We start from the raw sequence: 25,257 nt of genomic DNA on the forward strand, positions 1-25,257 counted from the left end.
GGGCCCAGTGTACCTCGTTTACATTTATTTGGAAATGCAGTTGCAAGTACAGGTCTTTAGTTGATTGGGGTTTTTTCCGTGTAGTAAATGAAGCCACAGTTTGTCATTGGTAGCAATAGTCTTTACTGTGCAGTGCTCTTGGCTTTTTTTAAGAGTTAAACAATGTCAAAATGCTTCATAAAGTATGAGGAGATACAATCGATAGTCTTGTGAGTCTGGAATAGATTTTTCTCTGTAGGCTTGGTTTTTTAGCTGAGATCTGTAATTAAAGTCCCAATCATTTGTAATGCCTTAGCACTAATTGTAAATTGTAAGCCTGTTTACTCCTCATATCCTGAACAAATTTCAAAATCTCTCATTATCATCTACTCAAACTCCCCAGGTAGCTTCAGTTAGGGAATGTATAACTCACTTTCAGACTGAAACTGCAGCCATCCCCTCTTCCCTTCCCATGTTTCATTCCATCAATGCAGTGATGCTGCTTTGCCCTTAATAAGGCCTTTTTGCAAGTATCAGTGCCTGTGGAATCAGCCTCTCATTTTTTCTCCACTTTAAGAAAGGAATTGAATGTTTTTATGTGTGTTTAAACCCTGTCACCAGTGCTGGCACATGGAGCAAGCACTGCCCTGACCAGGTTCACAGTGGCCTGATCACACGGAGAGTGACAACAATCTAAACCTGTTCTCTCTCCTGACCTCCTCCGTGGAGTTAAGTGTCATTAAGTTACCTGGGGCTTGCTCCTTCCAATAGCAACTGGGCTGACAGGGAATACTGAAATCCCCAGGCTGAATCCTTTAGAACAAATCCAATTAGAACAAAGGCATTACCCCTGGGCGCTGGGCGTGGCCTGTTATGGTCCGTGCAGTTTTGTATTTCTTAGCAGGGAAGTTCCAGTGTTTATGATAAGGCTGCAGACTCAAGTACATTTAATTCAGAGCTCTTTATACAGCGTATTAAGCTGTTCTACTTTAAAAAATCATATTATTTTTGTGTTATATGCTTTATTTTTTTGTCCTATCTTTGAATCTGTGGTGCAAGGGATGCTGACTGAGGGATGCCCTGGAGAATGTCTGCAAACTTCTTGGTATATGCTAATAAAAGCCCCCCAAAAAATCAGAAAATTGGGTTCTCTTCAGGAAGAGAAATGCTTCAATTTTCTTTTAATATTAAGCTCCCTTTGCATATTCTCCCACATCCAACACGTAAGAATAAAATCTACAGGTGCAGGACTCAAGCAGAGTTTTTAGCAGGCAGTGGAAATAAATAGCTGGAAAACTGACCTTGTCAAATGTTTGCTCGATGCATGGACCTCCATTTCATTACTTTTGTATTCATTCAGCTCTTTCCGAATTGCTGCCTAGGAATTGAAAAGAGACAAACATGAACAAATAATTTTGTGTTTGTGAGCACTGCAAAATGCCAGACCTGCAGAGCAGAACAGTTTTCTGGGGTAGGAGAAGCAGGTATTGGGTATAGCAGAGCACTCCGTGCTGGTAGGAATGCTGAATATTAGGGCTATATGGATTGGTGACACAATACTTCTCATTAGTTATTGATTGCTGACAGGGTCACTGCTGTCTAGAAGCAATTCTGACAGAATAACACCTCAGGGCTGGTTGTCTCACATTTAATAAGATTCCAGTTAAAATTTATTAAAGATAAGAGAAGTTGCCAAGAAATTGATCCGTTTTTCAGTCACAAATGTGAAGGTCCAGCTCTGCCCCTGACTTCCTGATGTGTGCCACCAGTGTGAGCAGTTGAACTGTCACTTTCTCTTGGCTTATAAACCTGCCTTGTTAATTGAAACATGAACACTGGAACAGTAAAACCAGGAAAAGTCTGATTTTAATAAAAGTACGTACAAGGAAAATATAAAATCATTATTCCATTGATTACTATGGAATAGCTTATTAACCATTTTAGAGAGCTGGGGAGAACAACTACTGGAGTAGAAATGCTCTGTTCCTTTTCTATGAGTCCTCTAAAGCCATTTGTCACTTACTGAGGAGACACTGGGATGGAAACCAAAGTGTTTGATCTCCACATACCAGCACAAAGCCATGTTAACAGTCCTGTGTTTGCCATTTTGCCAGTAATTGTCTCAGCATCCTGCTCCTTCTGCTTCCTGCAGCCCTGAAACTTCCCAACTGGCTGGAATCACGGTGACCTATTCTTACTACTCAAGCATCTAAGTGTGATACTTAAATTGGGATGTAAATCAGCTAAATGGCAGGTATGAGATGGGACAAAATGAGTGTTTCTGCTCGGGAGAATGTGGGTCCAGTGACTCCTTGAGCATTCACAGGAAAAACAGGAGAGGAAACTTCCAGTCTGAGAAAAAAGGTTAAAACTCTATTGGCTGGAAATGGTTTTGAGTTGGAGCCCAAAAGATTGTATCCACCTTTTTGGGTGGGGGGTAAAAGCCTTTACAGTACTAAATAGGCATTTTTATAAATAGCATTTTTTATTACATTGATGTGATTTCAGCATAAAAAATAATGGTAAAATTTACAGATATTAAATGTTCCAGAGATTAAATGTCTGTTCAGAATGTGAGGTATCATTACAGACAAAGCAAGGAGAAAGCAGAAATCTGTGGTTCTGTCAGTACCTTGTCTGCTGCTGACAGTCGTGTCCATGGTTTGTCCGCTCTCCTGTCGTAGTCCTGTGCTTTTGCCACTTCCACATAATCACTGAATCGAATCAGGATCTTTCTGTCTCTCAGTTCATCAACTGTAGGTCTCTGGTTAAGCTGTATTCAGAAGTTTTGTGAAATAAAACCAGGGTTAATAACAAACGTATCAGTAAAAAATGCAACATTTGCTGCTTTTCATCTTGGTTCAGTGTGCATTTACACATATGGAAAACCACCCAACCCTTGGAAACTCCAGGGAAATATTCAATCATTTGGAGGACTGCTAGGAGAGTAATAATGCTTTAAATGGAGTTATGGGCTACAGCACAGTGCCTTTATAATGGACAAAAGAAAGCATTTCAACCCAGATCCTGATAAAATACATTTTCAAAATGAAAAGTAATCATGATGGATTTTTTTGATCTCTGGATGATTCTGGATGCTGTAGGATGTTCCACTACAGGCAGAGGCAGATTGTCTGTGTGACATTCTCAGCACTAGACCCATTTTAAGAATTTTAGTCTGGCTTTAACAAGTTATCAGCAGATTTGGTCTGTAATTCCATTAGGGTTTTCTAGGAACAGAACAACAAGATCTCGTTCTAATTCCGAGAATATTTTAAATGCAAAAAGAAATGTACTATGGGAGCAGACCTGGTGCTCAGCAGGGAGCCAGCTCTGCTACAAAGAATGAAAAAGTCCTTTCCTAGCAATAGAGCTGACTGATAGGCAGTGTGCAAACAAATGCCCATTTTCTGCCCAAGTTTACATGTATATATTCTACTATATCTCATCTGGCTGAGATAAGGTGGGTATGTCTATAATTCATATTACCAGACACTACTATCAGACACTGCTGAGGAGGATGCATATTAAGGGAGGTTCTGTATAATAACAACCTCTATGGCTGGTTGATATTATAGTAATTTTAGTAAATTTCTAAAAGCTAATAGCAGGTATTGCAAGGTTTTACCTTTCTTGTCAGTCTCTGCTTGATTTCCCTTCTCTCTTCCTGTTCCGTTTGATCATTTCGTTCTGCGGAGAATATAAAAAAAAAAATGACTTTCCTCATGAGGAAGTTTGGTGTTTTCCTGACTTCCAGGCAATAATGAGCACAGCAAAAGGAGCTGCTTGTAGTTGTGTGTTTTGGTAATTCAGAGCATCTCTGGTGTGTGTTGGAGCACGGAATCACCTCTCTGTGAGGACACTGTGCTGGTGCCAATGTCAGCTCTGCCTGCGCTCTCTAAAACTCCACAGAGATTTAATGAAACAACAGCAGCCACACCAACACTCCACTCAGAGAAACTTTAGAAGGAAAATCAAAACACTCCACAGTTGATTAATCATCCTTTTTTACTCTCCATATTGCTGGAGCCATTCATGCTGTCAGATGCTGAGGAGCCTCACTGCAGCAGCTCCAGGGAGAGCCCGTTGTGCCCTCTGTCCCGTTTTCTCGGGCTGCATCACTCGCTGGCTCTGACCTGCACCTTGGCTTTCCCTGACATGAGACCCCGTTCCCCTCCCAGGGCTTCCTTTGCAGAGTTCTGCTCTGAGCTCAGCCCCTTGTCTTTGTGTGTTGTGTCTATTAACATTCAAGCCGTGACGACTCCTACACACTGGCTCTAAAAATAGACCCGAGTGCTGTAACGCTGTGTGAAATAGATCCCCTGCCTTAGGAAACGAGTTAATGGCGTTTCTATTTCCAGTACTATCTGTTACTAAATTTGGGCGTGAGCCCATGACCTGAACAAAGCTGCAGAGCCAGAGAAAAAGGTTTAACCATTCTGGGATTCTCTGGGTACTGCCGTGAGGTTTATTACACCACTTGCATTAAATATTTCCAGTGTTAAAGGACACATGTGATTTCTACTATGCCTCCAAAACCCACTAGCACTGCAGATGGATTTCCAAGATGATATTTTTAACAATGAAGCATCTTTCTCCCTTATTTTTGCTCCCACTATGCAGTCTCATTTCAGATGACACTGAAATGCAATCATATCTATTTAAAATAACAAAGTAGTAGCTCCACCTGGCTATGGTAGAAATGTAAATCAAATTAATTTAAAATGTGCTGCATTACAGTTCAGTGGCAAGGCACAAAATGTAAAGAGAACAGGTCAGCTAAAATTAGTGCTGTGTCAGGGATGAGCAGCTATTTCAGTCTGCAATGTGGAAAAGGAGAACAGGTTTTGAAAAGTAGAGGGTATTCTTAGATGTAGAGATAGCTGCAAGAACTTATTCAGCTTTAATTCACCCCTTTTGGAGTAGATAATCCTATTCTGTATTTTTTTTTTAATTAAAATTGATAATTTTCTGTAGCATAGTGCCTTTATAAGGTGTGATATGATATGCAGTGAGAGAACTGCCCAGAGAAGCTGTGGCTGCCCCATCCCTGGAACCCTTCAAAGCAGGTTGGATGGGGCTTGGAGCAACCTGGGATAGTGGAAAGTGCCCCTGCCCATGGCAGAGGGGAGAACAAGATGATCTTTAAGGTCCATTCCAACCCAAACCATTCTGGGATTCTATGATTCTAATTCCCAAAGAAAAGCCAAAAATACATATTTCTGATCAGAAAATACTTTTTCAAATATACTGTGTAGTGACTTATTTCTATTCACTTGGGTTCAGTGCTTATTTCCACCTCGAAGAAATAAAAGAAATGGTTCTTTTACCAATAAAACCAACCCTGAGAACTGCTATGAAATGCTGGTGAGGGATTCTAGAACTCAGGCATTATTATTCAGACAACCCAGAGAGGCTTTTCCCATCACCATCATTCTGCCCACACAAGATCCATTCATTCCTGAGGGCTGGTTTTGTAAATCTCAGCAGAGATGCTCCCAGTTCTGAGGGGGGCTGTGCAGTGCTGGAACTAATTCTGTGCTCTGCCAGTTCCTCAGGGAGCTCTCAGCTCTGCGTGACACTAAGGCAATTCCTTGGGTTCAGAATGAAGCAGGGATTGTACAGTGGCATTCAAGAGATGCCTTCTTGGCTGGGAGTTCAGCTTTCTGTCGAGTACAGCAAGGCCACATCTGACACCTGGGCTGTGATTTGAGTTCATTTGCTTTTCATGTTTGGTGGGAAGCCAGCAGTGTTTCTATGGTTAAAGGACTTGGAAGATCAAGAAAATTTTAAGAAAGTGCTGGCTTTAAGTTTGCTTTTTAAGTATTACTTTTATCTCAGAAACAACTCCCTAAAGGAGATAAGAAATCACTTTTTGAAATCTTGCTGAGATTTGCTTTAAAGTAACAGTAGTTGTACTTTGCAATATGCTTCTCTTTTTACCAGAGTTGTACAAATGTGAATTCTGAGTCCATAAAAGAACTTCTGTCAGCAGTACCACTTATGAACATCAAAGATGTTGGGAAATGCACAACTTAAAACTGCACAAACCCTTACAACACCTGGAGGAGTTTGTGGAGATTTCACTGAAGGGCTTTTATACTGCTACAGCTTTACAGGATACTCAGCTTTTTATATAATGGCAGAGGTAAATAAAATGGAAGTGGTTCTGATCCCAGCTGAACCTGTATAAAGCCTGAGCAACTCAACAGAAGTCAATAAATTTGCTCCATGCTGGGAGCTCTTTAAATGAGATACAAATCTAGACCAGTATGTTTAGCTGGTATTCAGGAACTATCTTTAATTCTGCTTTATCTTCTTTCTGCTTTATCTCTCTCTAAGCTCATTATATGAATGTATTCAAACTTTTTTAGTATTAAAACCAGTCAGTTTAACCCAGATTAAGGATGTAACCAACACACTTCAAAAAAGTAAACATGAACAGATTTTGTCAGTGGAGATCAGCTTTTCCTTAGCCAGGAAAAAATCCCAAAGACAGATTTTCAGAGGTCTTGGTTACTGACTCTTGAAAATCTGGTCCCATGTATTTCAGGATCTTGGGTTACTGTTTCTTCCTGCCTCTCATGGTAGATGACAGGTGAAGTTTGGCCAAGCGCACCCACTCATGTTGCAAGGAGGGTTTCCTTTTCCTCCTCAAGCTGTGCACATGCTAAATACAGCTCATTTTACGGTGTGTGATCTGTGCATTGGAACAGCATGGAAAATACTGCTAAATATATGTTGCCTGTGGAATCCTTTTGTATTGAAACTCAGATGAAATCCCAAATAACTTCAATGGCAAGAGCATAAGGCTTTTCCCTAGGAACTGCTAAGAAAGTTCGGATACATTAAATTAGGTAATGCAATGTAGATAACTTTTTTCCTAGTGAATTACAGTCACATGATTAAATATAAATTAAACAGTGTAGGCAGCACTGCTTGTGTGACAGATTTCTGTGGCTTTATGTTTTGTGCTTGCTAAATGTGGAAACTACAGTTCACATCATTCCAGGTTTTGTCTTTCCACACTAAATAGACTAAATAGCAGATGGATCCCCCCTTTTGAGATCCATAGTGGAGACAATTTCAAAGCTCTCTCTCACCTTTCCCTAATTCAGCAGTTTTAAGGAAAGGGATAATGTTCATCACTTGCTTGATCCCTTGGAAACATTTAGGAAAAGAGTTGCAAGTTTTGCCTTGTGAATTTGAGAGGTGTTGAGAACACCTTTGTTCTATTTGTCTATTTAATTTGTCTATTTAAAAATAATACATTCTGGAAATGCAATCACTGATTTCAAGAAACACATATAAAATACTTAAGGAAAAAAGAAATACTCACGTTTCAGTATATTCCTTCTTTCTAGCTCCTCAACAGCGGGTCTTTGGCTGAGTCGCCTGCGGAAAAACACCAAAATCACATTTTGCACCATGCCTGTTCTTTGGAAAGTCTGCAGTATTCTGACTTCTGGTTGGTGTTTTCCTCAGGAGGGGACTACAAAATCTCTCTCCAGGACTCGTGAAGAAGAACAAAGAAAAGAATCCTGGCAGAGAATTCTTTCTTATATTATTTTTCCCAAATGTCAGTAATGCAGGTAAAAGTTCTCCTCTAGTTTGCTCTGCCGTCAGTGAAATGCTTCCTCAGAATGTGCATCCTTTTCATCTCACTTTCCAGACAGTCAGTTGGAACCAGCACTCTCCAGAGGTAAAATTCACTCTCAAGGTGGTTATCAAAGGAGTTTCACAGCGATCTTCTGTCTCTATCACTGCCTTTACCTTTTAATCACACGTAGCAGCACATTTCCTTTTCTCTACTAACACCATCCTGACAAAATGCAGACTGGCCAGAAATAAAGCTTTCCCGACTCCTCATCTACCAGCCCGATCCCCCAGCTCTGCTCCTGCCTGCTGAATGCAATTCGTGTGCTGCTCACAGCCTCGCGCTGTCTGAACAGAGCGTCTTGGTTCCACCTCCCCTTTTCAGTAGTGCTGCCTCAGGACTGAGTCTTCAAATCATATGATCGGTGCCACAGCGATTTTATTCCGCATACTAAATGAGACTCCCCCACGAGGCACTGTGATATCTGCAGAGGATCTCAGGTAATAGGAGCCCTCCCCTAGGCAGGCACACACACACACACAGAGGCTGCATTTGCTGGCTTTCATGTAATAATCCAGCCAGCAGATCGGAAAGAGTTTCCGATGCTTCCTGGCCTGCGTTCTGGCAACGCTAAGGATTCTCATCGTCTGCTCTCAGCAGATGTTTCCAAGCCGGAGATGAAGTTACAGAGACAAAGAAACATTCAGAGCAGGGACCACACTGCAAACTGCTGCAGTTATTCCTCTACTGGGTATAGGGAATAAATGAATAATTATAAAGTCATGCTGTAACAGGATCTACATTTTATCACATATACAGCAGATGGAAAAATGAAGTAATTGTTAACACACTGCAAAAGAACCAGTAAAAGCACCTGATTCCAATTTCTCCTTGTTTTGTAAGCCTTACCCAATATACCTTCAAAATCAACTCTGTGGTCATGTGCTATCAGACCAACAACTCCTTACCCTTTTTTAATTAAACTCTCTGGAAAAACTCTCATCTTCGGCCACAGGAAGACACCACAACTACTGCACTGAATTCACACCGACAGAAAACTTGGATTAGATGAGCTCTTGTGTAGAAACACCTACAGCCTAACTCTCACTCTTTCTGCCTAACACTTTGTATCACCTAAGGCTTTTCTCCTGACCTTCGGCTTCTCGTTGGGTAATAAGCTGGATACTCCAGCAGTGGAAGTTGCAATAATCCCAACTGAAACAGGAATGATGCTGAAACTAAAGGCTTTACACATGTATTTCTGATTCCTGTTACCCTTGGACTCCTCCCTCCTCGCTCATTTCCCTGTATGTCTCAGAAATTACACAGCTCTGGCTAGGTTTTGTTTGAAACAGATTGAAATGTGTTTTATAATATAAATCAGGGAAGAATGACTTACTCCAAGAGCTCATCTGCAAATGAAAGGTCCACCTGACCTGCTGCTCATATGCCTCTCTCTCAGCCATTCGTAATTACAGCCCTGCCATTTGAGATTGATAGATTCTTCCAAATCTGTACATTAGATTTCAGAGGCCCCTTTTAAACTGGGGGATTAAAAGCCTAACAGAATGAGTAAAGCACTATGCAAATGCAAATGTATACGAATTTTCTGCGATTCTGTGTGAATGCCCTGTATTTATATATCATATGTATGATGGTTGATTATTTAAACCCTGTTTCCCTTTTGGCTTTGATAAATTCATGGTAAGTGCCCTTTTTCTGCGCACACCCTCAGCTTTACCCCCAACAGAAGGAAAGGTGCAGACACACAGAGAGCTATGTGCACATGAGAGCATTGCAGGGTTTTTTCCTGAGTTTTTCAAAGACACAGACCACACTTCCAAACTTTGTTTCAGAGTCACAAAACTAGACATGGACTTTGGTTAAAAATAAAATTCTAACAGGGTTTCAGGAAGGTGGGGATAGAGTGAAAACACCAAGTACAGCCAGAGTCACGATCAAATGAGAAGTGGTAAAAACCTCTGACATTGTTGCTATCAAGGTCCAGGGACATTTTGGGTCCATTTGTTATTTCTGTTGTTCAGGAGAAGCCTCTCTGTGACCAGAAACAACTTTCGCTTCCTTTCTGAGCTGCTGTGGGGTGGCTGGGCTTGGGGAGCTGCTGAAGGCAAAGGGCTCCAGACGCCCTGACAGTGACTGGGGCACAGGGGCTGCAGCACGGCCTGGGGCCACACGGCTCTGCTGAGCTGGGCCGGGGTCACTTGGGGCTCCAGAGACCCCTTCTGCAGGACTTTGCCGCTTGTAAAGTGAATCCACTGCCTTGTCTGATCGCCCCTCACAGCAAGACACACGTGGCTGCAGCAGGTGCTCCCTGTGGGACAGAGCCCACCCTGCCTGAGGTGCTCTGGGGGAGGGTGAGGGCACCTCAGCCCCACACCGGGGCCTGCAGCCCCAGCCGCACCTTCAGTCGCCGCCTGCAGCCGGACCCAGAGCGAGATAAGGACGGGCACCTTTCTGAGGGCTCCTGGCAGGGCAGGGGCCTCAGCAAGTGCAGGGAAAGCCACAGGTCACCCCTGCCAAAGGGCACATCCCTCCTGAAGGAGCTTTAATGTAAGAATCATTTCAGATGAGTTTGTGCCTCTGCTTGGGTGAGCCGTTCTCTGGCTGCTGCAGGCTCCGAGCAACAAGTGCTCTGCTTTGGATATTTATTTCATGTTTTCCCTGAAGCTGATACATGTGAAATCCTGCTTCAAAAACACACCCTGTGTGCTGAGCTCAGTGAGTTTCCTCAGAAGGGACTGTCCATCCCTGCAGAGAGCCAGTGCTGCGGCCTCGGGAATGCTGCCTCACCTCAGGGACAGCTGGCCTGGGGAAATGGCCCCCAGCTCCCCTCATGCCATGGCTGGGCAGCACAGCCCTGAACAGGGGGTGGAGAGACTCAGCAGCCAGAGAGGGGATGCTCAAATCTCGTGTTTAAAGGAAACAAACTCCAGCTGAATAACAATTATCAGCAGACTGCAGCGCAGGGAAGCCAGTGTGTGATTCTGGAGAATAAAAACAGGCTCTTGCCATGAAGGAGCCTTTGTGAAGGCTAAAACCTGACCCCTCAGTGACTATGGATGGTCTCCACAGGCTTTGCACAGAGAGAATTTTGTATGAGGCAGGTGCAAATGACTGTGAATCGGAGTCCTGGCTCATTTCCTGTGGATCCAGTGAAGTCCCTGCACCTGAGTGAGGGTGGTTTTATGGCTTACCCTGGGCTAGTGTGGCTGCTGTGCTGTTCAGCAGCTCTGGAGGTGCCATTTGAAGGTCTGAGGTGGACAGGAGGCTCCAGCACTGCTGCAACACAGTGTGGTCATGGCTGGGTGAGTCCTGTGCTTTCCATTTCCGTTCTTTTTTCACTTAGGGTCTCAGAGCCCCATGTGGATTCACCTCAGCAAGGTGACTGTGAGCTCCACAGGGAGCACTCACGTAGTCCACCACTTCTGTTACGTGACAGCAATGATTTCCTTTCAGCCAATTTCGGTATCTATTTCTTGCTTCTGGGAAAAACAGCCAATTAATGCTGTTGTGTTCTTGGGTGTTATGAAAACCTAGGTTTGGGTATTTTTGTATTGCCTGGTGAGGTAGGAGTGCTCCCTCTGAGCACCTCTGTCAGGTCAGTTCTTTTTGGGAAGGTCTTGAACCTTTCTTGAAAATGCTTAAGTAACTTGCAGGCAGGTCCTACCTCTGTCCAGATTGCCCCAGAGTGTCACTGGAATTGCCATGGTCTCACGTGAAGAGTACTCAGTCTGGGAATTTGCTTCCCTGTTAAACCAAGGGATGCCAAGAGCAGCAGTAGTGGAGCTGAACTGGCAGCACCTCAGAGGTGACTGCAGCTGCCTCAGGGAAACCAAGCACAACTGGAGGCACCAATGGCACTTCCCTGTAAGTGATGTCTCGATACAGTTCAGAGATGCTTCAAGTTTGGATAGATGCCAACATCTTCTCACAATACTAAAGCAGTCACCATAAGTGTATGGGGGTAAAAGGGGACAGGCACACAACACTTCATGTGCAGCTATTTCTCATGTTCAGAAAAATTGCAAAGGTTTTATGTTACTGTTGTTCTGTGCAAAGTGGGCATAAACTTTCAAGCAGCAGGTGTTCTTCAGTTGTTTGAAGCTTGGGGAGTGTTCTGGGTGTATTTTCAGTGTTTTCTCCAGTAATTTGGGCTCAGAAAGAGAAATCAGAGAGATAATAATATGTATATTATTACATATAGAAGCCAAAGACTTTGTTTACTCCTGTGCTCTCCCAGTGTTACTCCTGTGGGTGAGAGGAGCAGGTCATTGCAGGTTCGTGCAGTCACCTGTGGCTCTCCTCAGAACACCCTGCAGGTATAGCCAGGTGTTCTTGGTCTCAAAGCACCCCAGGTGCCCAGTTTGCACATGGCCTCGAGGTATTTGTTTTCCCCATGCAATGTGCACATGGGAATCCTCTGACGTCTGTGAGCGCTCCCTTGGCTCTCAGAGGGGCAGGGGATCTGTGGTGCCTGGCTTTTCCCCTTGGTGAACGTGTGTGGTGCGTAATTGCAGCAAAACAGGCTGCCCTGTGCCATCAGAGCCCTGCTACGATCATGCTGGACACCAGCACAAGTACAGATGTGGATTTGGAGTGTGGGGAAAGCCACAAATGGCTCGTCCCCTCCGGAGCAAGATCACATGTTTGTGAGCTCAGGGGCTCGCACATGTGCCTCTGACTGCTGATCAGGAGATCAATATTTTCTTCACACTGCCCGATTGTCTCCTTCACACTGAAGGGAATGATGTCTTGGGGCCGCTGTTACACAAGGAGTGATCATACTGGACAGTCACAGGTGACTGAGGGCTCAGCAGTTGGAGGATCTGTGTGTCACCAGGACCCAGGGGCTGCTGTCAGATGGGCAATGCATCGATGTGTGCTGTGAGCAGGAGGTGCTGCCAAGTTATCTGCCCTCTCAATTACCCTCAGCAGCATCTCCTTTGTTCCTTGTGGGAGCTGCACCCCAGCAAAGCCACAGTAAGCTCAGGGCTTGCAGGTGTGGGCACAGAAAGCTGATGAGAGGCCAATGTGGAGCAAGCACAGCCCTCTGTGTGCATATGGGGCTGTGCCGGCTTTCCACACTTCAGACAGTCCTTCCTTTCTGGGCAGTCTCTCCTTCCTTTCTCTCCTCTTATTAGTCTGTATTAGTCTCACCTGCCTGGCAGATTCAAGCAGAATCCAGTGAAAACCAGCTCAGGTTTGTGTGGCTCCTTATCTGTCCCCAGAATATGTTCCTGTTCCCCAAATATATTTTTTTCGTAGAATCTGTTGCACGGTATCTGTATGTATGATTTCCACAAAACTAAATTTCTTTCAGATTTGTAGCTGAAGCCAAAAGTTATACTTTGGAATCCTGTTGCTGGCCTTAGTAAGATCCATGTGATTCTGATGATCTCCTCCAAAGGGAGGAGTGAACTGGGTAGACTTGGACACGTGCATGTGCCTGTGGACCCTGGACTGACAAGTGAGCAATCAATCCAGCCATCAGTAAATGAGCTGTAGCCAGCAGCAATTGCATTGATTGTCCCTCATGTCAGGTGGTTTTGCAGATGAGTCGGGAAGGGAGGTGGTGGGAAAGATCCCTCTCACAGCCCAGGCAAAGGGAGGAGGAATGGGAGTGCCCTGGTTTTGCTTCTCATAAAGCTGCTTGTGTCTGCTACCCATCAGGAGGCAGAGGCTCTGCCTCTTAAATTGGCATCTCTATTGCCAGAACACCATGTTCAATTCAACAAGAAGTTTATTTTCATCCTTCCTATAAGTAGCTGTGAAGAGAGTATGTGCCAGGGCTTTGAGTCACCCACGCACTGCACTGTGCCTGCCTGCAATGTACAATTATGGGTAGTAGTAAATCTGTGGTGGGAGGGACTTCTCTTTTACTGTCTGCTCAAAATTAGAAGGCAGACACTGAGACACAAACATGTTTTTTACCCCAAGGTAATTCTGGATCATGTAAAAAGTGGGAACTGATGTGCCAGCATTTCCCATAACAGGAAAATCACAGAATCAGGATAGTTTGAGTTGGAAAGAGCCTTTAAAGGCATCTTGTCCAATGTCCCTGCAATGAACAGGGACATCTTCAAGTAGATCAGGTTGTTCAGAGCCTCATCCAACATGACACTGAATGTTTCCAGGAATGGGACATTCCCCCACCTCTCTGAGTAACCTGTTGCAGTGTTTTACCACCCACACTGTAAAAATCTTCCTGCTCTTATCTACTCTAACCTGACCTTCCTTCAGTTTAAAACCATTCCCCTTGACCTATCACTATCTGCCCATGTATCTGCCTCTTTTTTTTATAACCCTCTTTAAGTCCTGGAAGGCCACAGTATTATCTCCTTAGAAGCTTCTTGTCCCCAGGCTGAACAACCTCAACTCTCTCAGCCTCTCTCTCCATAGCAGAGGTTCTCCAGCCCTTGGAACATCCAAGAGTATCATCCTAAGAGCAGCTGCTGACCTCTGAGGGTAGGGAGCTCAGAATGGTGTGAAAAGGGTGAGCTGGTTCGGTAAATGCTGCAAGTTGCATTCTTTAGAATCGCCTGATATTTGTCTCTGTGCCATCATAAACTATTTTTTGCATCCAAATAAGAAAGCTGCAGATAAACACAGAGGCTATAAGTGTTGCCTTAATTACATGTGTTATTTATTTGTTTGGCCTTTAGTTCTGTCTGGATTTTCAAAGCTGCCAATCAGCATGAGTTCAGTTAATTATGTTGCCACTCATCTACCAGGCAATTACAGTTGTCCATCATTATCATTTCTGTGATAGGAGCCCTGCAAAGAGTTCAGATTTCAGCTGAAATAGAAACCACACACTTGCCCAGCATGACTCTTGTATCATAACCCACTGTCCCTGAAGGACCTACCCTGTGACAGGTTTGTTACTGCACAGGGCTGTAAGCACTGTGTGGGCTGAAACAACACAGAGGCAGGATCTAATTGTGTGAGAGGATTCAGGTGGAGAAAGCTTGAGGGTAATCACTGTTTTCACCACCTGTGAAAGCCCTGCTGCATTTGACCTTTGGGTGCCTGGTTTTCCCAAGGTGTGAGGAGGAAAGGCCAGGCACAGCTGGGAGCAGATCAGGACCCAGTTCAAGACCTGCTGCAAAGCTCACTGCAGATGCTGAGCATCCTTCCACCACCTTCAGGAGGCTTTTGCTTTCATACCTCTCTCCACACTCAGATAAAGACTCTTGGAGGATGGTGTTGCCCATTGTGGGACCAACATAACAGAACAGCTTTAATTTTCAACTGAGTTATTGGTCAATATGCAAGAGCTAACATGCTGACACGGGATTTAAATGTACTAACTGCTTATTTCAGAACAGCAGCTTTCTCCTCTCCCTTCCACCTGCTTCCCCACTCTGTGGTTTAACAGAGCTGGTGGCTATTAGATCTGTCCTGTTTGTAATAGAATTACAATATTTAGTCATTAGGGTGACAAAAGTACAACTGGTTGTTCAGCCAAAGACATGTTCCCTGTCTGTAGTTTGATGCAGTGTCAGCGTGAGCAGCACTGTTCTCATGAACAGCAGCTTGTTCTCGCTTCTGCTTTGCCTTGCAGCTGGGCAAAGAGCTGGTTTGGGGAATACTTTCAAACTAAAAATAGCTCAGCGAGGCAAAGTGCTGAAAGAACACACTCTTCAAATAACAGTGAGTTGTGCATCCCAGTGCACCTCCTCTGCTGAAGGTTGAGGAGAGCTTCAGGCTGGGTATAAAATGGGTGTTGGAGGGTCTTCCAGCAGAAACCATGTGCTGGGTATGACCTGGTCACACTGTGCACGTCACTGAAAATGGTTGTAAAGTAATCATTTTCAATTCTACCATTACAATTTCATTGTAAAGCAATAGGTTTTCTTTTTTTATTTTTTTTTCCTTTTTTTTCCTCTGAAATAGGAGTAAAACTCTGGAGCCCTGTGTTCCCACAGAATGAAAAAGCTAAAAGCAGTGCTACACATCTCAGATTTGGGCAAATCGAGAACATTGTGGGTTTGATGCTTCAGGACAGGCAAACAAAAGCAATCATATAAATCCCAGGGTTTTAGTTCTATCCCATTATGTGTTTATTACCATGACATCATTTTAAATAAAGACATCTGCTGCTGCTGAAATGATACTAAAATCAGCTCTGATAGCAACTGCATGAGCAGCAGCAGGAGGGAGTCTGCAATAACCAGCAGACAGTGGTGGGTACTGCCACTGACCTGGGACTTTCTTGTCCTAGTGACAGCTGCATAGTCCTGGGTGCTTACTGGGTACAAAAATAGATAAGCACTAGATACAAAAAAAAAGACAAGAAAAGAAAAAAGCTAATTTTGAACCTCACTGTATGAACCATCCCTAATACAATGTTTGTGCCTGTTCTCCTCCAGGGAGGCTGAGGCTGGCTTGTCGGCCACCTTTGTGCCCTGTATGAAATGAAGTGTCTGTAGGCTCGTGACTCAATTTCCTGGGCAGCCAGGAGAGCAATTTCAGCTGTGGCAGAGAGAACAGGGACAGGATGACAGAGACATGTCAGTTTGGACTGCAGCACTAGTTCTGTTTCAGAGCACATTAAATAAGAGATATTGTCCATGGATGGAAATGTCCCAGAATGCCCTGGACTCAGCTGGGATGCTCAGGGCTGCATTAAGACCCTGCAGTACCATGCACTTAATCCATAAACAGTTGCCCCTACAACAGATGCCACTGCAATGTGCAACTGTGGGATTTGGGTCACTGGAAGAAACCACAGCTGGATTTGCAGAGAGCAGACAAAGTATTGGTGTGCGTGGGCTGTCAGCTGTGTGTCAGTTCTCCTCCTCCCCCTCACCTGCTGCAAAACAATTTGACAATGGCCCTTCTTGCCATGGGTGTGAGCTGCTGGAATTCCCCATGCAGTGTGAGTTCTGGAGAACATCCTTCCCTGCCACCTGGAGTTGTATACCAGGAACACTTTGGCAATCTGCAAAGTCTGTGGGGTGACAAATAAACCTCTGCAAGGTGTCTTTGCCCTCTGCAAGAACAGAGAGGATTTACCCCAGAGCTGTGAGCCTCCTAACCCAGTAGCTCCAAGCAGGAGTGGACATGCTGTGGCACTTAGCAAACTCCTTGTAATGTCAGGCTTAATGCCAAGGAGCAGCTTTCTTAATTACAGAAGTAAATCAAGGAAAATGCAGCACTCTCCAAGTACTTTGTGTAATCCCTGGAGGAAAAACCTAAATGACAGCAATTTCTGAAGTTGCAAATGCTGCTGGGATGGCCAGCCCCTGCTGGGACCGTGTGTGTGGCTGCACACCTGCTCCCAGCCTGCAGGAATCTCTCTGGGAATGCTCCCCCTGGCAAGGCAAGTACTTTCTAGTTCTCGCCTGTCACTCACCCACACAGCATCTCCAAAAGGATGGGATATCCCTGCCTTCAGACAGCATTTCACCATCTGCTGTACGATTTTCTGTTTCTCTCATGCACACTATTGTTGGCCCAGCATTTTCCAGGACAGAGTTAGACCAACAGCTTGGCCTCCCACTGTCACTAACCTTGGCTGGCCAGAGCCACACAGCCTTTGCCCACAGCAGGCTCCGAATCCTGCTTTTTACTGCACTCCCATCTATTTTTTCCAAGTTTCTCTTGAGGTTCATCTGTTGATTTTTGAATACAGAGTGTTCCTGCTCTCAGTGCAGAGTGAAATGAGAAATTCTGTTGATAGCTCAAAGATGTGGCCCAAACAGTCTGTAGGGGTTCGAGTCCCCTGGTCTCAATAAGCATCAGTTTTGTAGTTCTTTCAGCAGCAGCTCTCACAATGCTCTGCAAAGCTGTTCTATATGGTTATCTCTGTTGTACAGAACAGGAGAATGTGGCAAACTGTCTTGTCTGAAAAACCAGATTTGCAGCCCCTCTGGGAATTTATTCACTTCCCTCTGCAAATGGTATTTCAGTAATTCTGTTTTTCTTTGTTTTTAAATTGGACTGGGTGAGGAGTATGACTTGTCACTCGATGCCACAAAGTGTGATACTGAGCACTGCTGACAGGCTAACTTACAGGAAAATACAGGCAGGATTTGAATTTTAAAACGTCATCCTCATATTCTGTCTGCTTTCTGGAACCCTCCTTAACTTTGTTTAGGATCCTATGTTTAGTTTTGGTCACGTAAATCCAAACAGAATTTGCTGGCAAATACAGCAGAATATTCTGAACTTCTGAAATCCAGGTTCCTCAATTGAATAAAATGTAAGAATTCAATTATGTAACATTAACTTTGGATGTTACAACTGTGATTTGTTGTGGTACAACACGCACTGTCTCTCACTAACAAAGCTCAAGGCTGCCACACAAAACCTTTGTGAGTGTTCTTGGGAAAGGATCCCATTGTGCCACCTCTGTGATTGTCCTTGAAGTTGTCTCCTGCCTGAGGAGGGACTGCTGGGTTGGGGAAGGCCAGGCAGAGCTGTGGAAGCTGGCAGTGACTCCTCAGAGCTCAAACAGGCCTTGGCTCTGTGCACATGCCCTCCCTCAGATGCTGATTTTCCTGGGGTCTGCAGCTGATGCACAGCAAGTCACAGCACTGGAGTGCTGGTCCTCTGCTCTACCAAAACTCCCTGCTAACCCTGAGCCTCCTGCTCCCATCCCCCTTGCAGACCTAAGCTTGGCATTTCCACACACATCATTCCCTGTCACCTTTTTCCTTTATGGTGTAAACAGGCTGAAAAAGGGATTTCTGTAAACTTAACTGCACAACGCCCATAAATATAACTTCCTTTACCACATTAGTCCTGGTTTGTTTAACCTCTTCTTGAGAAGGAGGATTTTTCCCCAGATGGGTGGTATTTGGAAGTGCTGCAGCCACTCCCAGTGATGATTATAACAAGGCTGCAGTGTAGCCTGGCCAGAATATGGCTTTTGCAGACACCCTTGAATTAGCCGCATCTCTGTGCAACAGGCCAGCTGCTTTCTGCAGAGACTGCTGACAGGGCCTGGCTTTAATTTTTTTTTTTTAACATAATTTCTGAGAAACTAATGAAGTATTAATTCATTCAGAATTTAATTTGCTTAATGAATATGATCATCTCAAGAAAATGACACTGGTGCTTCATCTGTGAGCCACGCAGTCCTGGTTTTGAGAGGTTTTTCTTCCACAGTCAGGCACTCGGGTTTTATTCTGCTCTTTGGCTCTGGCCCAAGTAGTATTCTATATAGCTTTAAGAAAACAAAATAACTGACACATCTTTGCAGAACAATGGACTAACTAGATTGAAGTATCTGTTTCTAAAGTGCTTTAAGACTCAGATTTTGCCAACTAGCTGGTTCTTGTTTCCCAGTTGCCTTGATACCCTCTGTATAAGGGGACTTCCACATGAAGTGGAATCTCCAAAGGTCCATTTCTTCTTAATTTCACTGGATAAAAACATGAGCATGGATTGATAAAACTGGGAGTCCTTATTTTTGTTTGCTTGTTTGCTTTCTGGTGTGTTACATGTGAGAGCTAAAGGAAAAGATGGAAAATAAGAGTGCTTTTTTCAGGGGAAAAAAACACTCTCCAGAGTCTGGGGAGGTCAAGGAAGTGTGCTGGCCACTTGGATGAGTTCATTATCCTGAAAAACAGATACTGAAGGAAACTTGCAGTGCTCTGGTTGACTCAAGTAGCTCCCAAGACCTGATTATACAGCTGCAGCTTGTCAGAAGGGCACTGGCAATGCAATCAAAGAGACTTAGCTAGAGCCATGTTTTAATAATTGATACAATTGCACATCATCTTTTGAGCAGTGGTTGAGGAAAATCAGTGACCTTCTGTTCTGACCTGTTTTCTCTCCTTCCCCCACTTCCTATTTTCTAAGTATTTATTTCTTTCATTTTTCTCCCCCCTCACCTTCTCTGAAGTTATTTCAAAAAGATATTGTGCTAGACGGACCCAGTTTGTTTTATTTGAAAGCAGCAAGCCCAAGCCTCCAATTCCTGGAGGAACTGAGATCCTGAATGAACCAGGCTACGGAAGTTGTGCTCAGAGCTGCGGGAGGAGGGAGCTGTAGTAACTCTCAATGTGGTGAACCAGGAACTGCAGGGTATGAATTACAGTTTCCTTGGAACACATGTACTGAGACACAGTTTTCTTGGAAGAGAGCCCAAAAATATGATCAAGTTCTTCATGGGAAGGTGCAGGTGATTCATCTGAGAACCCTCCCCATAAACCAGGGATAACACAGTGCTCTGCCCCCAGGGACAGGGTGTGCAGCTGTGGCTCTGCACAGGAAGGAGGTTCTTTTTCTCCAAACTAAGCCACATTTCAGATTTTGTGGGAGAAGTACCCATTTAGGTATTCTGCAGGCAATTCACTGCAACAGTCACGGGGACATTTATATCCAGTCTGCATAAAAATTTGCTTAGGTTTAAAAGGCAAGTGGGGGGAGAACCAACACAGCACCAAAACTTCCTCCCTCTCTTTTGTTCTGAAATGCTTTCAAGTGGCACATCTGAGATGGATGTGTTAAAAAACATGCAGCCAAACCCCATTCTGGCTGAGACTGTGCTTATACAGTTCATAGCCTTTCAGATACACACTGTCCATCCCATCTGGCTTCTGTTCCAGCTAAGTGAAGTAAGTGCTTGGCTTTAAGTGCAGAAAACACTTTTCCTGAAATCATTAACAGATCTAACCCAAAAAAATCTAATCCTAAATCATCTCAGTGACACAGTGACCATGCCTATACAGAGTGAGGGCTGGCACTGTGCATACCTGAATCCCTCCCTGCCCAACCCTTGGGTTATCAGGAGCTCACAACTGTTACAGCCCCTTGTTCTGGTCAGGTTTTCATCCCTCAACAGCACAAATCACTGTGACAACCAGAGCAGCTTTACTTTGGTCTCTATCGATTAAGATCTGCAAATTAAATTAAAGCAATTTCTTTGTGTAATTACTTGTGCTGCACGCCCACATCAGCTCAAGGACCTGAATCAGAATCCAGTGTAAGGTGAAGCATTACAGAATATTACTGGCATTTCATGCATTTCCACTTTGGTTTATGACTGCTTGTCTCACCACAGGGGTAGAGCCCAGATCTTCAGGCATGTGGAGGTGCCCAGTTTCTGGGAAGGGATCTGAGCTGAGCATGTGCTCCTGTTTGTGGGCGGGTTGGCAGGGCAAAACAAGTGCACTGTTTTCTTCCCCAAAAGGCTTTTTTCTTATTCAATTACACTTGCTTTAGCAGTTTTCCTGTAAGTTTACTTATGTAATTATGCTCCTCTGTGATACTTTACAGCTTTCTGCACTCTGATTTTTTTATTCTAGTTTCACTTGTGCCACTTACGCCAGATCTATTTGAGGAATTGACTCTGTGTCCCAGAAAAGGCCCTGTATATTCCTATCTGTGTTTCCACCTGCTGCTCTGCTCTTCCCTTGCCTGCTGTGCTCTGACCTGCTGCCCTTGCCTTCACTGTGCTGTGCAAAACAGGTTTGATTAGGAATTCCCAGCACTGGAGTCAGGGAAGTAAAACAGAGCAGTGCAAGGAGATAGTGTCTTCCCAGAAGACAATCTTTAATCAGCTGTGCCCTGGGAATTTGGAACTTTATTCTGTCCCCTGGCAGAATTTACTGCCTCTGCAGTGACACTGCCTCATGTTTGTTTGCACAAATACCCCCATTTTCAGCAGGAGGTGAATGTTGAATCCTCAGCAGTACCATCCTGCACTGAGAGCAGCTCTGGGTGGTGTGCATGTGTTCAAACCAGAAAATAACACAGGCTTAAGGCAACCCTGTTTCAACCCTTTATAAATGAATTAGTGTGTTCAAAAATTCTTGCCAGACAAGCTGTGGGCTGGTCTGAGACAGCAAATTGCTCATTCTGGTTCAGCTGCAGATCACAGCTCTTGCCCAGAGCTGACAGGGTGCTCCATAATTAATTGTGCAAGTGCTGCTGAAGCAAGGAAGCACCTCTGGTTCAAGGGCTGCTGTCCAGAGTATGATCACACACTCAGGGAGGTTGGGTTTACCTCCCCTCCTGACCAGGGATTGGTGTTAGTAAGGTTCATTCTATTATTGGAGTTTAATACCTGAAAGGAACAAACCTTTTTCAGTCCTTTAGACAAGGGGACAGCGTAGTCCAGGTACAGCATGTACAGATGTACTTGAATCCTCTCTAATGCTTTATTTGAACTGCACTGCAGCTCCCTTGGACTTGAAAAGCCCTGTAAACAGGAGGCTGAACTTACTCATTGCTTGGAGACCTTAATGACACTTGAGTCTTCTCCCATTCCTCCTGATTTTTACCACTGAAGGCAGTCTCAGGAGCTCTAGCAGCAAACACTACCCACCCTCAGCTCCTTGACCAGGCCAGTGCTGTCACTGTGTTCACAGCAGGGTTCCAGCTGTGTGGCACTGCCTGACACCAAGGAAGAGCATAGGGAATATTAATGCCTTGGGACCTGGACATCTTAATCCTTGAGACAGCCCCAAAAAAATCTCAGCTTCACTTGCACCTCCTCCATTCTTCCTACTGCTCCCCCCCATCCCTCACAGTATCTTGCTTTTCCATAGCCTGAAAAGCAGAGGCCATAACTGAAAAGGGGCAAAACATTCAAAAAATCCCAAATCCTCACCGAGGACATGGGTGCTGTGCAAGCTCTTATTAAAATCCTGCAGCCATGTGCAGGTCTGACAGCAGCCCCCAGCTGTCCCCCTGCCAGCATCACGTCTGCTGTCTGGAGCAGAGCGAGGAGATGGGAGACTCCCTGGGCTCCCACACACCCACAGAATTAAATTGTGGCTCTATATTTAGCTTCTGCCTCGTGTGAGGGGCTGAGCCTTGCACACACGCCCACGCTGCGCTCGCTGGGGTTATTTTTAGCATCAGCGAGATGCTTACCTGGATGATTCCTGCCCATTAATGAAATGCATTAAACTGTACACAGCTAATTAGTGCTGACAGCTGATCTGTTCTTTGTACCTGCTCCCTGCCTTTCTGCCTCTGGAAGGAATCTGTGTCAAGCCTTCCCAGCCTTCTGAAATTAGGGCAGTTCCCTGGTTTTTAGTCCAGTGACTGGGAGTTGGAGCACAGTTGGAGATTCATCAAAAAAACCTGGCTAATCTTCAAATGAGCTTAGGCTGGGCTCAGTTCAGCATGTCCTAAACTTCTGCATTAGGGCTACCAGTAGTTTGTACGCATACCCACACACGGCTTTTTTTGGTCAATCTAAACACAATGTTCCCCAAAGTTCTGTGCATTCAGCCCAGCTCCCTGCTGAATGTCTCAGTCTGGAGGGCTGCTGCCTTTTCAGTGAGCAAAGCTGAACTGAGACATTTCTGTGAGGAAGTGGCACTGGACTTGCTGTCCTTGGGAAACATGGTACAGCTTTTGTGTCATCAGAAGGTAAAATTGTCCTTGTGAGTGCTCCGTGTTGAGCTATGGTGCTGTTTTGCTTTTAGGCTGCCAGTCTGAAGTGCTGTTTGCCTGGTATTGTTCTGTCTCCAGCAGCACTGTGAACTTCATGCTCTGTTACCTGAGGGACAAACCAGGGTCTCATCTAGGTGAGCTTTTAGCTACATCCGCAGTTCCTGGGTGAGTCAACTCGAAAATGCCTCTCCAGGAACCTCAGGGCAGCACCACAACTACAGACTCCAGTTGTGGTAATGACTGAATAAAGATGCCTCCTTTTCCCTTTATGTTGCCAGGAGACCTTGCCCTAGCATCATCCACTTAGCCAAGCCAAGATTTTCAGTGTAGTCAAGATCAGCTTTAGGTGCTCAAGTTTGGGTTCCTCTCTGTGTACACAAACCCTTTGTTCTTCCTGTCTGACTCCTCTGCCCACGTTTTTGTATCTTAATTCCTCCCTCTATCATCTTTTAAGTGCCACTTCACCCATCGTGTCTACTTGTACAAATACCCAAGGAGCAGCACATGAAGTGAATATTACAAGTATAATCTTTTCTGGGAATTCGTGTTTTCATCAAGACATTAAGTCATACTGGAGTGTCTTTAACTGTGGTTGTATGAGGCATTCTTGAGAAGCACAAGCCACCCAGGCACTTCAAACATCAACTTTCTAAACAGCCAGATATCAAATTTAATGAAGCAACCTTTTCTCGAGTCACCCTTCAGTCTAGCAAGTCTTTCACTCCCCCAGGTTTCCGCTGAAACCCCTTCTAGAGCAGAGTGTGTCTATGAGACAGGAAGCAGATACTGCAAACAGTCATACTTGCAAATGTCTTTTCTGCCTCATGACACAAAGAGCTCTCAATTCACTGAATTCCATTGAGGGCTTATTATCTGTGCTCTGAACACATGATAATGGAGCCAAGACCTGTTGGGAGCCATGTTGCCTAATGCACAGTAGAGTACTCCAAGTGTACACCACGCTCTGGGGCATGGGGATGCATGGATTAGTAAGAGAAGCACTACAGCACAGGGAAAACTGGAATATTGCCATTTTCGATGGAGGAGGAGGGAAAAGTGCATGTTTCCACGGCAACAAGTGGTAGATTAAATTGGCTGGGAGCACGAAATACAGGAATTACACTTTTCAAAAGCAGTGATGCGCATAAATCCTGGAATCTCTCCTCACGCTGCTGTCAGTCGATAATGAATCCGGAGTCAGTGGATTTGCACTCTGTAAAAGTAGAATTTGGCTCAAAATACAGAATTTCCCACTCTCCCTTTTGAGATGGAATGAGTGGAAAAGTGAAGGAAAAAAAGGGGTTTTAGCTTTGACTTCATAAACACTCATCAGAGTGATAGAAGAGAGTTGCTTTTCTCAGCAGGTTCACAGCTACTGCTGAAATGTGTTACAACCAGAACCATTCCAATAATACAGAGGTTTTGAGAGGATGCTATTCTTTTGTCTCCCCATTTTTAAAGCTATATAAACACAATTATTTTGTGTATTTTACACATTATGTATGTCAGTGCATCTTTCCTTCCAGAGCACAGAGTGAGGCTATGTTAGCTGTGGGGCTGAGGCAATTTTCTAGACAGCTACAGACCATCAAACCCTGCAACTGTGCTGAAAAATATCGACCCTGTTAACAACTGCCTGGTTATGAGCCATTCTTATGCAGTCAGCCATTGAATAACTACTTGCTAATATGCCCATAGATTATTCTTTGTGCTAAACACAGATCTATAGCCTGATGGTACACGTGGATTCATGATTTGCTGTTATCCGATTGTTACTATCAGAGCAGCAGCAGCAATGTGCTGCTCTTTTCTGCACAGGGAGTGGCAAAGCCCTGCAGAGAACAGACATTTCTGCTGGATCCCACTTCCCAGGCAGCACTTCCCACCCCAGCACTACATTCCTTAGCTATAAACCTCCAAGTTGTCACACAGAGACTGTGCTGCACAAGTACCAGTGAAATGAATGAGTGTAAACACCTCAAAATCTCATCCAAGAATTTCACTCTTCCCAGTTTGGTTTCATTTCTGCACCACAAGCCAGGCTGTGCTCTGAGTGTGGGCTCTGGGGTGGCCTGGGTTTTGTGAGGTGAGTCCTAGTCAGAAACTCCAAAGGGGTATCTCTATGACTTGGGATCTTTGGCTTTTGCCAGAATTCGTTTTAACTTTGTTGGTTGGCTGTTTGGTTTTTTTGTACACCCACTTGCTTTTCCTGGTGTTGTAAATATTTTCTTGCATTCATCCACCACCTGAGCTTGTTTGCATGGTCATGTTCTATTCTGGTGGATGAGTTAAGAGCTGAG

The 25,257-nt window shown here is 44.5% G+C and overlaps 1 protein-coding gene across 2 annotated transcripts in view; it reads right to left on the bottom strand.

Annotated features, from left to right (window-relative positions):
• PHACTR3 (phosphatase and actin regulator 3) overlaps positions 1-25,257 on the bottom strand; it is a 100,579-nt gene that overhangs the window by 1,481 nt on the left and 73,841 nt on the right. For both annotated transcript variants that reach the window (XM_039563211.1, XM_010396830.4), the window contains exons 9-12: positions 7,319-7,374; positions 3,608-3,669; positions 2,612-2,752; positions 1,281-1,357 (exon numbers count right to left, since the gene is read on the bottom strand). In XM_039563211.1, coding sequence (XP_039419145.1) covers positions 1,281-1,357; positions 2,612-2,752; positions 3,608-3,669; positions 7,319-7,374 — 336 coding nt within the window. The remainder of the gene's footprint in view (positions 1-1,280; positions 1,358-2,611; positions 2,753-3,607; positions 3,670-7,318; positions 7,375-25,257) is intronic.

This window comes from Corvus cornix, chromosome 20 (assembly GCF_000738735.6).
Source record: "Corvus cornix cornix isolate S_Up_H32 chromosome 20, ASM73873v5, whole genome shotgun sequence".
NCBI lineage: Eukaryota > Metazoa > Chordata > Aves > Passeriformes > Corvidae > Corvus > Corvus cornix.